This window comes from Oxyura jamaicensis, assembly GCF_011077185.1.
Source record: "Oxyura jamaicensis isolate SHBP4307 breed ruddy duck chromosome Z unlocalized genomic scaffold, BPBGC_Ojam_1.0 oxyZ_random_OJ72400, whole genome shotgun sequence".
NCBI lineage: Eukaryota > Metazoa > Chordata > Aves > Anseriformes > Anatidae > Oxyura > Oxyura jamaicensis.
Genome location: NW_023305602.1, coordinates 832,337 through 848,740, shown reverse-complemented (window position 1 = coordinate 848,740; position 16,404 = coordinate 832,337). Strand labels below are relative to the sequence as shown.

The 16,404-nt window shown below is 41.3% G+C and overlaps 1 protein-coding gene across 1 annotated transcript in view; it reads left to right on the top strand.

Annotated features, from left to right (window-relative positions):
• The window catches only part of LOC118158714 (CUGBP Elav-like family member 4), a 926,766-nt gene that overhangs the window by 98,080 nt on the left and 812,282 nt on the right, over positions 1–16,404 (top strand). The window contains exon 2 of the mRNA XM_035313400.1: positions 5,171–5,253. Within this exon, the coding sequence (XP_035169291.1) occupies positions 5,171–5,253 (83 nt within the window). The remainder of the gene's footprint in view (positions 1–5,170; positions 5,254–16,404) is intronic.

Genomic DNA, 16,404 nt, shown 5'->3' with positions numbered 1-16,404 from the left:
GAGCAGATCTCCATGCTGCAGCCCATTCAGGAGCAGCCCAGGAAGGTCAGCACCCCACGAGAGGGACCCCACACCAGAGCAGGAGGGAGAGCAACTGTGAACTTAATATTTAAACAAGTATTTGATACTTCTGTTTGTTCAAAAATAGAAAGAGTAAATGCACTTACATAAAAATAACTTTTACTGTTCCACAAGCGTGCTCATGTGATTTTTATATTAGTACAAATTTTAAAAACAAACAAACAAATCCACCATATGACTTTTTAAAATAAATGATACCAATTCGCCTTTCCCCTACTTGAGTACATTTACATTAAGGCTTTGAATCATCTGACCCATGATTTTGCAACATTAAAATGAGTGGGTCCACAAGGATGCTTGTATGTCTCACTGAAACTTAGCATGAATAGAATTAAAGCTCACCACCTTTAGGAAACAGAAAATCACATGCTCATGCCTTAACTATATTCCTTTTTGTCTCCAAACTAGAACATAAAGTTTAATAGTAACAGTATTTCATGGCAAGAGACGAGTACTTTTTTATTAATTATATTTTATTAATTAATATTATTAATTTAATGACAACATCTTTGGAGAAACTTCCAGTTTTTGTTGTACAACACTGCTTTCTGGTGGTGATTCAGGCATGGGGAGTTCATTCAGTTCAATGTGCTGTAAATATAGCCCCACTTTTTCCCCTTTAATAGTTCCAGGGCCCTACATAGAGCATACAGCTCACAAGCCTGAGCTGACCGTGATGGACTCAAAGGTCCTGATTCCACAGGTTCTAGGTCCTTATTAATTATTGGATATCCTGATTTGGCCATTTTATCATATAGTACTGAACCATTTTTAATTTGCTCCCTTTTCTCTGGTCCCGGGTCTTCAATTTTGTCTGACCCATCTAGGAATTTTACTGTGGCAATTCCTACAGCCCTTTGTTACCTAGTAAAAGTGTCTTGCAGGGGGTTTAGGACCTATCACCCACCCACAAATCCTATAGGAATCGCTTCGGTCCTTCACCGGCCAAGTCCCTCACGGGAGATTGGAACTGTTTTTCTTAAATAGAAGGTTATATTTCATCATGCGGCTCTAGCATTGTTCCATACTGACATGAATCAAATTAACACATTTCACATGCTGGGCCCTCAGTTAAAGACTTCGTTTAAAGATTTCCTTCTTAAAACTCCTAACCTCTCTGCTGGTAAGTGGGGAGTGGCACTGGCCCTGTGTCAGCCCTGCATGACCCGAGGCCCCACTGGGACACCCCTGCCCTCTCCTCCCGCTCCTGCCGCTCCGCACTCCCTGATGTGACTTCTCCAGGGACAGCATCAATTGCAGCCCCTGTCTCCTGTCCTGGAGCAGCTGCCGCAGAGCAATACTAGGATTATAGTGAGCATAACTTGATTCCTACTCCGAAAACGGAACCTCATTTTTTACATATAAATTTAAAGCCTGAATTTTCATCAAACCTGTATTTTGGCCAAAATACTGATGTTCTTTTTATTAGCTTTTTAGGCCAGACAATTACACAATGTCAAACCATTTTATAATTATATAGTTTTTAAATCTTTTTCCCTAGGTTTTGGGTTGGTTTTCCAAATCCTTATCATTCTCCCCAAAGGACTATCTTTAGGCACAGTCCTGGGGTCTCCAACCCCACCCTGCTGACTCTTGGAACCCTTAATCCCCATCTCTTCCTGACGTGCTGCTGTGGACTTTCCCACCCAGAGGGTACCACACGCCTTCACCTAGGATTAGGACAGAGGTGTTGTGTACTGCCGAGCACCTCACTTCACCGTGCTCAGGGTACGCCTAAGGGCCCAACCCCCCCGAGACTCTCTTTCGCTTGTCTCTCTTTCGCTTCGTCCGTCTCTGGCCGAGGGGACTTCATTCGTCCCCTCGCGGGACTACAGAACCTCACAGATCAGGACTCCACACTCGCTTCACATTAAAAGTGTGTCTCATTCACACTCCACACAAGAGTCTCCCCGAACCTAACCCGAGGCAAGATACAGTAAAGTTTCCTTTACCTCGGTCCATGCACGGCTTCCCAGTCCGGGTTATCAGCAGTAATCCCTGTGCCTGTTCCCGATCTGGGCTGAACTATGTCTGGGCTGTGTCTGTGGATGTCACTGCTGGCCTCCCTTCTCCCCAGAGCTTCGCAGAGCCTGTCTTCAGATTAACAGTCTCGGTCCTTGCCGGCCATACCGAAATGACCCACCACCCCCCACGGGACCACTGAAATCAGCGGGGTGCACCTTCCTGTCTGTGGTGGCAAGAAATCTTTGGCAGGTGACAAGATCCCGGATGAGCCCCCAAATTGTGAGAAACATCTCATATAATTTTCTTCAGACAGGATCTTCTGTGAAGCTATTTTATTCGCGATTGTAATGGCAGGCATCCTGTCAATTAAGAGCGCATTTTAGTAAACAAATCATAACCTTTTATTCCCTATTACCTGACACCTGATCACCTCCCGTTTCCTCATTGGCTGAGTACTACAGGTTCACAAGCTACTCGATGCTCCTCTATGTCATATATGTACATTTTTTCTTTTTTTCTTCAACCCTTTAATTTCTCCCTTTTCCCTTTTTTTTTCTCATTTCTTATGTTTTGAGAACTTGTGATCTTTGTTTTACTGTTCTCACACTGCTCATCCTGTTTTTCTCAAGCTTCCACCTTATTTTGAAACAGTGATGCCTTCTACAGTCTACTTACCTACTTAGCATTTCTTCTTATTATGACTATACAACTACCTTGGAATACAGAAAATTAGTTCTCTACTGCAAAAACACAACTTAGTTTCTCACACTAATTTTATATTGGTGTAATTGCATAGCTTTGAGTTACGTGCAAGCTCTCCCTTTGACTGGATTTACACCCCTGAGCTCACAATCTGCTTTAGCTTTTGGCTTTCACCCAAGAGTCTTAAAGTACCTAACAAATTTGTAATTTGCCCTTGTAATGCCAAAAAGCAAACCTATGGTATGCTCAGAAAGGTTAAGGGCTGGTTCCAAACCCTGGTGAAGTGTCTGAGTACTTTTTTCAGTAGATTTAGTCTGGACCTTTAAGGACTTGTTTGTATATGGAGCAAATACCTGGAAGTGATTATGGTTATAGCCTAGCGTTCAGACAGTGCTTCTGGATCTTGGTACGTGGAGAAGCTTTCAGGCATGATTTGTGTGAGGTTATGGAGTTCTTATAGGATCATGAAATGTCACCAAAACACATCAGGCAAAGAAAGGGCCATAAGTCACTAAGTGCCTGGTTCTTTGGTCTGAACAATGCACCAGGATACCTGTGGCTATCTGCCAGAATAAAGCAAGAAAGGGGGAAAGCCCTTATTATGGTTATTAATAGGTCTCCAGTATGCATCATCTTCATTTCCCCCCATATGTAATGAGGATTAATTAGGGTACAGATAATGCATGCACTTGAGGTAGCTGGGAGGTTGGAGGTGGCAGGTGGAAGTTGTTGGTGTGAGTGTGAAACCTTGAGGCCAAAGCCTGCACCTGAGAAAGCTGTGCTGGCATCTTGCACCAGAGGATGGCTTGCTCCTCTTGTGTGCTAGGTGGAAAGAACTTTTTGTCATTAATGGTAGACCTTGAGGTAACTAGTTTTAAATAGCTGCATCTAGGTTAGGTGAACAGTGCTTCTTAGCTGGTCAGAGGTGTTTATCTGGTTTAAAGCATCAGAGGGCCAACTAACTCACTGAAGTTTTTTTTTTTTTTTTTTTGTTCCAGGATGAGCTGAGTGCTGGTGGGGTGAAACAGTTCTTGGTTTCCAGACTTAGGCTGCTGAGCTCAGAATGTGTCCCCTGGCTGCTTTGCCTCCCAGGCTTGTGCAGGATCTTCAGGCTTATTGTGGGGTTGAAGTTGCTGTATAATAATTATCCATCTGTATTCCATGCAATTATTATTCATGTTATTGAATTCCCCAGAGGTAAAATTAAACCAGAACTTGTATTTTTTTTTTTTTTTCAAGCTCCTGTTTTTGTTTCTCCCTTCTCTTTAACAACCCTGTTTCCTAGGAGACCACTCGATATGTCCTCATGTTTCCAAGAGACTGCAGTTCAATAGGTTGGGAGTTAATTGCTAGCTGGGAGTTTCCAGATGTTTGTACACTACCCAAAGAGCTGTCCACTGGTAGCAAATGAACATCTGGAAAGACATCCAAACAAAGCATCTTTCAGCTGATTGACATATGTTTGGAAAACTTGGCATGTTTGAGAGAAATTGAATTGAAATGAGGAACAGCTAGGAGCAAGCCCTTCATTATCAATAATTAGTCAATTAGACTTTTTGTTCAGATTCAGATATAATTCGAAAGCATTGCACTTATTATTTTTTATATTACTTATTATCATTATCACGCATACAAGCAGATGATGGGCATAATGCACTGCCTTCACCCTATCTTTCCTTAAAGAGATATGTTCAGGAATATTGATTACACTGGGCTGTTCCATGGGGCTGGCTGGTGCAAAGGATTTGTGTCCTGGTTTCAGTTAGGACAGTTATTTTTCCTCCTAATAGCTGGTAGGGTGCTATGTTTTGGATTAGGATGAGAAGAGTGCTGATAACATGCTGATGTTTTAATTGCTGCAGAGCACTGCTTATACTAAGCCAAGGACTTTTCAGCTTCTCGCTCTGTCCTGCCAGCGGGCAGGCTGGGGGTGCAGCAAGAGCTGGGAGGGGACAGACCCAGGACAGCTGACCCAAACTGGCCAAAGGGGTATTCCATACCATCTGATGTCATGCTAAACAATATATAGGGGTGGCTAGCAGGGGTGGGGGGCCAGCTGCTCGGGGTTGGGCTGGGCATCGGTCAGCGGGTGGTGAGCAATTGCATTGTGCATCACTTGTTTTGTACACACTACTACTATTATTATTATTATTTTCTATCTTAATAAACTGTCTTTATCTCAACCCACAGGCTTCACTTTCCCATTTCTCTCCCCCATCCCAGAGAGGGAGGGGGGAGGGTGAGCGAACGGCTGTGTGGTGTTTAGCTGCCAGCCGGGTTAAACCACAACAAACAGTAAAGAGATTTTATGGTTGACTTACTGGGAATGGAATGATGGGAAAGTGGTTTGTTCTACATCCCATGTTTAAACAGATCCTCTCTGAAGCACTTCTCTTACCGAGTGTTTTTCTTTTATTTACAGGCTGTGCCTTCCTAACATACTGTGAAAGGGAGTCTGCTCTAAAGGCCCAGAATGCACTGCATGAACAGAAGACACTGCCAGGGGTGAGTCCAGCTTGATCATCTTCTAAAACAAACAAACAAAAAGTAAATAAAATAAAATTGAAATGGATTACATATGGAGTTCCCATCTTGGGTTTGGAAACATAATGGATTCAGTTGCTTGAATGATTCACTATCTGCATTGTGTTAATAAAATAAAATCAGGATACCACCAACCCACCCAGATGGTTTCCATGCAGAAAAAGAAAAGCCTTTTGCTCTTATTGGGAACTAGGAAAACAGTAATTCACTGGTTATGGGTTGCATTCTACCAGCTTTACTCAGGTGAGGAAAGGCTTTATGCGTATGACTGCTATAGTGAACTGCTCACTGGGTGCTACCTCTTACTATTTTTCTTCTATGAAGCAAGGTGTGGTACTGAGAAATCAAGAAACAGATCGCATTATTGAGTTATCATGGAATGAAAACATTCCTGATGACAAAGTGGTTTGACTCCGTTACTTTAGTATTCAAGCAGCTGTAGCAGATGGGAAAGGCAGTGAGACAAGGAGAAAAGAGAGAGAGAAGAGACGAACACAAGATAATGAGGAAAATTATTCACATGAGCAAGATATAAGGTTCAGACAATGCAAGCAGAGCTAAAAATAGAATCAGCATTACATGGGGAAGACCTGCTCTGCTGGGATGGGTTTCCAGTTTAGCAGTAATCAAAAGGAGGGAGGGAGATACTATTTAGATTCAGCTGGGGTGCATGGATTAGAAACAGCTGAGTGCAGAACTCCTGCACTCTGCAAACCAGAATAAAGCTGGCTTGATGCTAGTCAGTGATCACGTAATTAAGAGTGGGATCCTGAGGATCCCAGGTTGTATTTAAAACAAGAGGGAATTGATGCAAAAGTCTGTCATCTTTACTTGGTGTTGAATGACTAAGTCCTGTCTACCCATAACCTACCTTCCCTCAAAACCTGAGATACACCAGTTGCTCTGTTTCTGAAGACTGTTAGTTCTGCTCTGCTTGTTTCCATCATCCTGGGTCTGTTTACCTATCTCTTTGCCACCTTGCCAGTACAGAGATGCCTACACGCTTGCTCATCTACATCTATCTTTGCTTTAAAAGCCATACCTTATGTAAAATATATACATACTTCATTCCCTAAAAATACATTTTTGTCAGCTGACAACTCCCTCAGAATTATTTTTTTCCAGAAACCCTTTAACCACAGATTGAAAGTAACTTGGATCTTTTGTGGAGTTTAGTTTTTTCTTCCTTTTTGTTGTTTCTAACAAGTGATGTTTTCCTTTATCATTCAGGGGAGAGAGAATTAAGATCTGTCTGTGCAGAAAGCTATATATATATAATATATATCTTGAACAGGGATGTTCCAGGTATTTTACCTGAAATTTTCTGAAATGAGCTTGAAGTCATAATGTGTTTATCAAAACCAGAGTTATATTTGTGCTTAATAGGATGTTGTATATTTAAAAGATTTGAGTGGTATTCCAGTTGTCTTCACTGAGACTGTTTGTTTCCCTCATTTAGCAGCCAGACTAATCATTTGCCCATGGAGCTTGTATCTTTTTATGAGATTAATTTCATCTTGAAGTTGATGGAAATATCTCCAAGAAAAGAGTGAGACTGAGCCCTTAGGTTTAACCAAAAAAATGTATATTTAGAATTTTTTTAAGAAGACTTCTTTACATGTCTACACTTCTGAATTCTGCCTTGCATTTTAGGGATTCTAAATCACAAAACTCTTAAAATCAAAACTGTTTTAGACAGTGGGAAAATTCAGCCAGTTGAATTGAGATTAAGGCTTTCTTTCCATGTTATTGTCTGATTCTAGACTACAGGTAAAACGTTTTGTTCTTTAGTTGGTCACTTCTGCCAGAAGGCTTTTTTGTTTTTATGCATCTGCATCTGATTAAATCAGGAACAGTGAGTTCTCTAAAATAGCAATCTGTTTTTTGAGAGTTCTGAGCACTGACTTCCCCCATCCCTTTTACTTCTAGTTCTGCTTGTCTCAGGATTAAACCTTACTTTTCACCAGCAAACCCTCTGCATGCAGTCTATTGCCAAGTTTCTGAACTCATCTTCTGAATGATGTCACTGTAGTTTATTTGAGGAAACTAGCCTTGTCTCTTGATTAAACTATTATGCCTGGATACTGTTTTATGGTTCCTGTGTGAGTAGCAGAGAATTATTTATGACTTACCTGACTGCGCTTGATAACATGCATCAACAATATCAAGAATAGTTCATCATAAACTAAAAAGTACTTGTAAGGTCAAGGGTTTAAGTCCTCATTCACATGAATTCACAGATGACACATATAACACCTTCTCTTGACCTTCTGGAGTCTGTGACACAAACAGCGCTACTGAGAAAGTATCAAAAATAATTAACAAGGCTGGTATGGGAAGAGAAATAGTACTACAGTGAGCCACTGAATTAAGACGCTTCTTTCCCCTCCATCAGTAAACTGTATTTGTCTTCTCTTGCAACATTGCTGTTCGTGTTCTTGTGTTCTGAAAAAGTTCAGTTGTTTTAATAATATAAACATTAATGCTAATGTATGGAAATGGTGAGGCATCACGAGTTTGTATCCAGATTCAGATGCCTTGCCTCTTAGCTATGTATCACTGTTTTTAGTGGAGTGGGTGCATGCACATATTTTACAGTAATTACTTTCTGGATGTGCTTTGCAAGATGACAGAAATGTTTCACATATTTCCATGTTATATGTGGGACATAAAGTCATCTTGTGGAATAATCAAAGACTTCCAAGCAGGTATGTGTTGATTAATAAAGTCTTATGGCATTTTGTTTTTGGGCAGCGAGGAATCATGATGGATATTTTGAAGCAACTAGAATGGAATGTAAACCATAAAATTATTAGTTGAATCCTCTTCCTTGAAATGAATTACTCTTTTGGATAGTCTGAAATTCTCGCCTATAATTGAAGGTTAACATAGCAGGGTATGTATGTGTAAAGAGCACTTTTGCGAGCATCAGCCATTCCAAATGAAAGCATTTATTTGTGGTTGTTTATTTTACATATAATAGGGGAGCTGGATGATGAAGTATATTAGTTCTTTAATAATTTATAGAAATGCTTTGATGTTGCAGTAATTACATTAAAGGTCACATATCAAAGGTAATTTGATTAAGCAGCTATGATGGTTTATCAGAAGCAATCAATATTGCTGTCCGTGGTGCTGATTTCACCAAGGGGACTGCCAGATTAAAGGAGGCTTATTACCAGCCAGACAGGCACGAGGGAAATCAAGAACAGATTGGAGAGATGCACAATTCTCTTTCCCCACCTATAATTAACACTATTCACCATAATCTGTGCTAATCCTTCATAGTGGGAAACCACGGTGGTTTTTTTTTCCAACATCATAAAAAGCAAATTAGGTAAAGAAGAGTAATTTGGGGGAGAGGGAAGGAGGTAGTAGAAGACAGTAAAAGTTGATTCACCCCTGGGATTTCTGATGCTGAGATCTCTCCATGATAAAATTCAGCATCAAAAACACAGCCCATGGTGTTGGGGAAAGCATGGACTGGGGTTGGAGGGAGTGAGCTAGACAATGACAGTGCAGGGGATAGGAGAATTATCTGTCTGCAGATTTGATATGTTATCCATTTGCCCCACAAAGCTCCACAGGAAATGAAATCAGGGAAATAAAATTATGTTTTAAGTGTGGTCATTTTGATTACAAATTATAATAAAGGCAACTTTTTCTCCCCTTTTTTCTTTCTGAAGTGAATGGCAGAGGATAATGCTGAGAAATGTAATTATGCTATCAAGATCTACTTGTATTTATAGCACAAATAAACTGAGCTCATGTATGATAAGCACAGCAGCATTTTTTTCCTCTGTTTCGCTGTGGCTCTCAGGCACTGAGAGTGAATAGTCCATGTATACTTGGTTGGAGGCACTGCCTCTTTGCATAATGTTAAAATCTTCCTGTAAGACTTGTGAAGAACAATTATGAAATTAGGTAGCTCAGCAATCCACAGGGCTTATTCAGGTTGGGAATTAGACTGGGTTTTTGTAGTGTATCTATTCCTCCTGAAATGGAGAGTGGTACTACTGGTATACTAAATTTCTCAGTCAAAACATCATTAGTTTACTTCTGAATGGTTCTTGTGCTCTCTCTTCCGCCATCCAGGAAAAAAAATGTATATTCTGCCTTGTTCATCATCATTCTCTTAAAAATACATACTCTTAACATTAGAAGACCGGTGAGCTCATGAGACTCTTATTAAACACAGATTTAAAATAACTTGGAAATTGAACGCAAGTTTCAAAATAATTTTGCTAGTCAATATGTTGTTGGTCTTGTCTTTGTATTTGCTTAAATTGTTATATATGTGTGGAAAGACCCCAAGCATGGGGGGGGGGGATCTTGCAAATTTAGCTCTTGAATCCTTGTAATGAGGCTTAAAATAAGACATAAGTGTCATGTGGACTTCATAAGTCCTGCACATATAGCAGGAATTTCACTGGTTGAGTAGAATTTGCTATAATTTTGGTCTTTTTTTTTTTTAATGTTTCAAAGCTTTTTCCAAAAACCTGTTAGAAAACCATTGAGCCACATATCACTCTGCACACTGTTATGCCAAAAAAAATGTATTATATTCCTGCACCTTCCTATTTCAAAGGTTTTCTCTACTATTGTAAATTGCAGTTTGGTCAGCAGTGGCAGGCTGGATGGGTTCCATTGATTAAAGTAGCCTTATGAACACACAGCCTGCTCACCATGCCCTTTAGATTTTGAAAGAAAACACATTTAATTGTTCCCCTGGGAGAAACATGTCTATTTTCCGAAGTTAAAAATGAAGATGAAAAGGACTAAAAACAGATTTGAGGTAAGAGACTTGTGAAAAACAGTCTTGTAGAAATACTTTGGTACTCTAAAATCTGTGGGTGTCAATGTCATGGTTAATTTCTTTTTCCTCATTTCCTCCTTCTGACTGACAAGGCAATGGAAGGATTTTTGGATCTTGCTTTGGGGAGGGGAGGGGGCAAGATATAGAGGAAACCATATGCACTTGCTATTTGCTAAAAACTCCTAGTTTGACGGTGTCGGAAAGGGAGACGGTCCCAAGTAACAATGCAACCTCAATGCAAATATAATCGTCCTCCTCTATTGCAAGTTCTAACAGAGTATATATAGGCAACTAACTACAACGCGCGCCAACAACTTTTCATTGGTCTAGCTTCTCCGTGCACTTGTCTCTAGCTTGTTTCCTCATTATCTCTAATTCAGGGAAGTGGGAAACAGCACAAAGCCACCTGTGAATTCCTTTCCCACAATTCCCCCTTTTTATTTTCAACCAACCAAATGCTTTCTATATATTTTTCTATCAAGCACTGCAAACATTACAATAAGGAACAGGGTGAAAATCACATGCAGAATTACAACTGTAAAGTAGCGTGCCTACTAGAATCTACATCAGTCAACAAGCCCCTAAGCACTAGGGATGGTGCTTCGCCACAATGCTGCTTCTCACTCACACAGCACAATCACACAAAGAGGCCTCTTTCACTTTTCATTCATACCACAAGAAAATATCACTTAAAATAATTTGTCCGCGGCTTCAGGAGGTCCATGTCTACTCCCGTGGTGAGCGGCTGAGAGTGGAGACCCCTCCGAGGAAAATGTTCGGAGTGCACCTAGGGGCGTCCGTTCCACAGTCGATCCCACAGCCGAGCAGAGCGGCTCCTGGCACAAGGAACGATGCTATTATAGTTTTGTATAATTACACCAAAGAGATGCATTGCGATAAGGAGCGAGCGTGACATTGACGATTTGTTTCATGGTTTGGTTTTTGCCCATGTAATTGAACCTTACACATGATGTGGCTGTTACACTTCCCAGGATATCTAATTCCTGTGGCTCTAGGGGCGCTCGCGGCAAGTAGACAGTCCAATCTTTGTTATCTGCCAGGATCCCCACCAGACATGTCATAAATGGGTCGTTAGCACTAGCCAGGGACAGGAACATTGCTTCTTGTCCTGTCATCTTGGTGAGGGTGACCCCGATGTTGCGACATGGTTGGATGGAGACCCAGGGCTGGCAATAACCGATGACAGCGGTGACTGTGAGGAGGAGGCCAACCATGGCCTTACCCCCTTGCTGGTACCCATCTTGGTCCGTGACCTGTGGAGACACAAGCATACCCTTGACCCCAAGTTATTAGAGGCTGGAGTCCCTCCCTGTATTTCAATTTTTTACCATCACTAAGGCCTGCTCTGATTCTGGCACCCGTGGCAGTGCGGAATTCATACTTGTGTAATGTTTTACTATGGGTGGTACCTCTTTGTGAGGAAAGGGTAATGCTAGGTGATTTATTAAGTAAAGTGCCTTTCCCAATCTGTTCTGTGGTGTTTCCTTGGTGTCTCCCCCTTTTTATTTTACTTCCTTTCTTTTTCCTCCCCTCTTTTTTCTCCTTTTTCTTTTTTCTCTCCTTTTTTCATTCTTTTTTAATTTTTTTTTCCTTTTTTCTTTTTTTTATTTTTTTCCCTTTTTCTTTTATTTTTTTTTTTTTTTCCTTTCCCTTTTTCATTTTTTCCTCTCCTTTTTTTCTTCATTTTTTATTCCTTTTTTCTCATTTTTTTTCCTCGGTTGTCTTTATTTTTCTTTCTTCCTTTTTCCTCCTTTTTTCTTGTATTCCTTTCTTTCCCTTTTTTCTTTTTTCTCTTTTCTTTCCTTTTTTCTTTCTTTTTTTTCCTTCTTTTTTATTTTTCTATCTTTTTTTCCTTTTTTTCATTTTTTTCCTCTCCTTTTTTCTTCTGTTTATTCATTTTTTCTCTCTTTTTACTCTTTTTTTCTTTCTTTCCTCCCCCCCCCCCTCTTTTTTGAGATAGGTGGGTGGCGGGGCAGGGGGTAGCAACAGCGGCAGAGCCACTCGGTTCCACGGGCACAGCGGAGCGAAGCAGAGAGGGAGGCTCGGGGCCGGCCCGGGGGTGGGGGGTGGTGGCGGGGGGGCAGCAGCAGCGGCGGAGCCGAGGGCGGAGGTCGGCACGCCTCTCCTCCCTCTCCTGTGGGTCGTGCAGGACGTCCCCCCCTGGGCATCCTGGGGTGTTACTTCCGCAAGCGGCTCAGATCTCTGCTTTGACCTGGCCCCGCCAACTTCCGTCTTTTCTGCGCTCGATGGTGGGTCCGGCAGGACTTTCTCATGATTTAGAGGGGCATCCCCAGAGTTCTCACCCACAATGCACGTTAAAAGTCAGTAACAGTTCTGCAGGGGCTGCTGCTCCTAGTGTTAACATCTGGGCCGCGGCGCAGGCAACCTCCTTTTCCGCCTCCATAGCCTTTAGTGTCTCTAATACCGCTCGCCACAACTCACAGACAGTTTTCACCTCCTTTTCATCTTTTGAATCCCCTGTTATAGTCCTTTCCCACATGGTATTCCCAAACTCCCGCCATTCCGTAACAGAGAACGGCAGAGCAGTCTCTCTAAAATGTCCCCATCGTTGTCCCAGCTTATCAGCTTAGTCAATTGCTTTCCTGTTGTCTCAATACCTCTCTTAGAGAGAATTCCAGCAAGCAATGTCACTGCAGCCTCCGCTTCCACAGCTGTGCTTCCTCTGAGAGGTAGGGAGCGACCCTGACCCGTGTCTGCCAAGCAGCACTCCTCTCAGCCGTTAATTTTCCCAATCCCCTCCTCTAGCTGCTTACTGCAGTCTCGGAGAACTCAGTCGAGCTGGACTATCTGGTGAGAAACCATCCTCTGCTACCAGATGTCAGAAAGGGAGACAGTCCCAAGTAACAACACAATCTCGATGCAAGTATAATCATTCTCCTCTATTGCAAGTTCTAACAGAGTATATATAGGCAACTAACCACAACACATGCCAACAACAACTTATAATTGGTCTAGCTTCTCCGTGCACTTGTCTCTAGCTTGTTTCCTCATTATCTCTAATTCAGGGAGGTGGGAAACAGCACAAAGCCACCTGCAAATTCCTTTCCCACATGACGGTGCTGTTCTGTTCTCCAGATGAGATGAAACACCTGGGTCCTATCTGCTTGGTAAACATTAAAGTTCCATTTCACTAGTTAAAGATTGGCTTCTGTATCCTGACACAGCAGCCTGTAGAATACAAAGCAAATTCTCTGCTGCTTTCTCCAAAGAGCGTTGGAGGGAAAGGATACAGAGCAACACCCTGTAGCAGAACCAGGGTGCTGGATGCATGCTGGTATCTCACCTGAGACTGGTGTATTCATCATACTTGTGGTGGCTGACCAAGCTTAGCCTGAGATAACTCAAAATGGGAACCAGACTTCTCAGTTGTTTGAAATTTTGTGGCACTTGAAGAATGGTGTACAAAAAATTAAAGGTAGTATTGTCTTGTCTTTGTTTTGACACCTTCTGGCTCTCAAAGGATGACTTCCAAATTATTCAACAAAAGCTTTTGCTGGACCTTCATTTTCTTTATGTGTTATTCAATGACAACTTTCTTTTCTGACATATCTGCCATAGGAGGATAAATCTAATTTTATGTACAACTGTGAAGATGAATGATAAGTAGAAAGGATTCAGGCAAGTATGAACTGAATAAATTATAAATGGCAAATGATGATAGGGCTGGGAGTCCCAAGAGGCAGTGATATGATAACAGAAATTAAAGACGAATTTATGATGGATGTAGTTAGCATGTACTGAGGCTGTTAATTATTCAGGGTAGTTTTACAATTTATTGTGATTGGAGTAATCAAAGTATTTCATTTTAAAGAGATACTGTATATTTTCACTTGTCTGTTCTGCATTTTTGTATGTATGACCTCATTTATATGCATAGCAGTAAACTCCCATAGGCTAGTCAAGCTTACCTTCCATCAAAGGGCTCTTATTCTTCAAACCATAATGTCACTGTTTATGCATAAATAAATAGATAATGTGTAATGAATTGAGGGCAAACCTGGATCTCAGTTTAAAAAAATGTTTCAATCTTCATAGCACAGAGCAATCAAAACAGTTCAGATCCTGCAAGCAGCTGAGCACCTTCAGCTGCCTTCAAAGCCAAGCCTAGGGATTGAGTTAGCTCACAGATCCCTGATGAAAAATTATATCTAACAAGTTTCAGGTAGGTCAAATTTTGGGCTTAAGCTACTTTAAGAAGCTGATGTAGCATCATAGAGTTAGAAGCAAATCTGATCTCCAAGCAGTTTTTAACTGTATTTCATTCATGCTCTTATTTCTATCTCTTGTTCCTTATTATTAAGGGTATTTGCATGAAAACTATATTTTTTTTTCCTTCCTCTGAAGGGTTTTCTCTTGTCTGTGAGTAATGCTTACTTTGGACTACATTTGTGAATGCTATGGGTTTGATTCTGACTTCATTTCCGCAAGCATACATCAGCAGTGATCTGATTGAGGTCAAGGGATTTATATGACATAGGAAAGAGCAGGGTCAGCTATATTTGTTACTGTTGAAATGACATCATCGTGAACCAGTACTGTAGCTCTAAATGGGGAAACAGATTTCTACCAAGAATCTTTAAATTTGATTATCTGATTTTACAAAACACTGAGAATCCCTGACACCTGCTGGGCCATTTAGTTACTCATGGTTTTTTACTAGAGAGAGGTCCCATCTCCAAACTGTAGGAGTTAGATAATTGCTGTCTTGGTGTTTCAGTGGTGTTATCCATTAGCTACTAATGAACCCTAAATAGTAGGGTTTCCAGTACTGTCATGCTGATTAAGGAGATAATGGATACACCCAGGAATAACTTCCAAGCACTAGACCTTTGCTTCTACTTCCATGTTCTCTCAGTCAGAGAGAGGGGAAGAGAAAAACAGGTGCTGTTAAAGACTCAATTAACTTCTTTGTCTCTACAGTCACAGGAATGGCAGTGTGAAATACTGCATAATACTGCAGTAAAGCATTTCAGTGAAGGTGCTGCAGAGTTGCATGATTTGGACTCTCACTGGTGGCTGCCTCCACTATAGGTTTACTAGTGGTAGCTGTACTACCCATTGCTTACTTTGTAAGTTGTCTGCTCTGTGCTTCTATATGCAATATGTATGTGTCGTCAAACCCTTCAGATGTTCAGTTAAGAGTAATTCTGTTCAAAAATAAAACAGCAAAACAGAAAATCAAAAGGGCATACATAAGGCCATACATAAGAGTGATGGATCAAGTTTGCGTTATCTGCCACCAAAATTATCATAGAAACAAAAGTGTCTTAGTCTGGTTTAATTCAACTCCTCTGTATAATAGGAATGAGAACTCTACAGAACAGACTTGAATGCTGTGGGGCAGTTATGCTCCCTGACTAATTCCTGGGGCAGTTATGCAATAAGGACTTGGATCTTGGTTGAAACACTTGTTAGTGCTATCCATGGTAGCAAGGTCAGGCATATAGTAGTACATCTAGGCCTGTAGTATGTATTTTGAGTTGTTTTGGAGACACTTCAAGCCTTAACACAAACGCAGCCAGTAGCTGCAGAAAGCTGCATATCCTGTATTAAATAATCCAAGTGCATCATTAAGCTTAAAACTGTGCTTAAAGTTGAGAAGACCTGTTTAAAGAACTAGCTGATCTGCAGTCCTTCTGGGAGTGGCATAGACTGCCCCACTTCTCTGCGTGTGGCTGGCTTTTGATGGGACTTGACATAATGTAACCCACTTAGCTTCTGTGCTTCCCTCATGCTAGACTCTGCCTCCGGTGGGGAGCATGGCTGTGGGGCTGTGCGATGGGCTGGGGCAGCTCTCTGAAGGGACTTGGTCCTGAGCAGCTGCAGAGAGTGCCGTGCAGTGGCACTGCATGTATGAGTTGCTGCACTTGTCTAGTTCCCAGCAATGTCAAATCTTTCTGATTAGTTTCTTTAAGTACAAGGACAAAATTAAGCCTAACCTAGTCTTTCAAATAAGAAATGTGCATTTCCCATTTTTCTCTTTAAAGGAACTTCTTATATCTTGTTTCCCATACTTTTTTCTCTCTTTCTACTATCGGAAAGGGAGACTGTCCCAGAGTAATAACGCAACTTCGATGCGAGTATAATCGTCCTCATTTATTGCATGTTCTAACAGAGTATATATAGGCAACTAACTACAGCACACGCTGACAACAACTTATCATTGGTCTAGCTTCTCTGTGCACGCGTCTCTAGCTTGTTTCCTCATTATCTCTAATTCAGGGACGTGGGAAACGGCGCAAAGCCACCTGCAA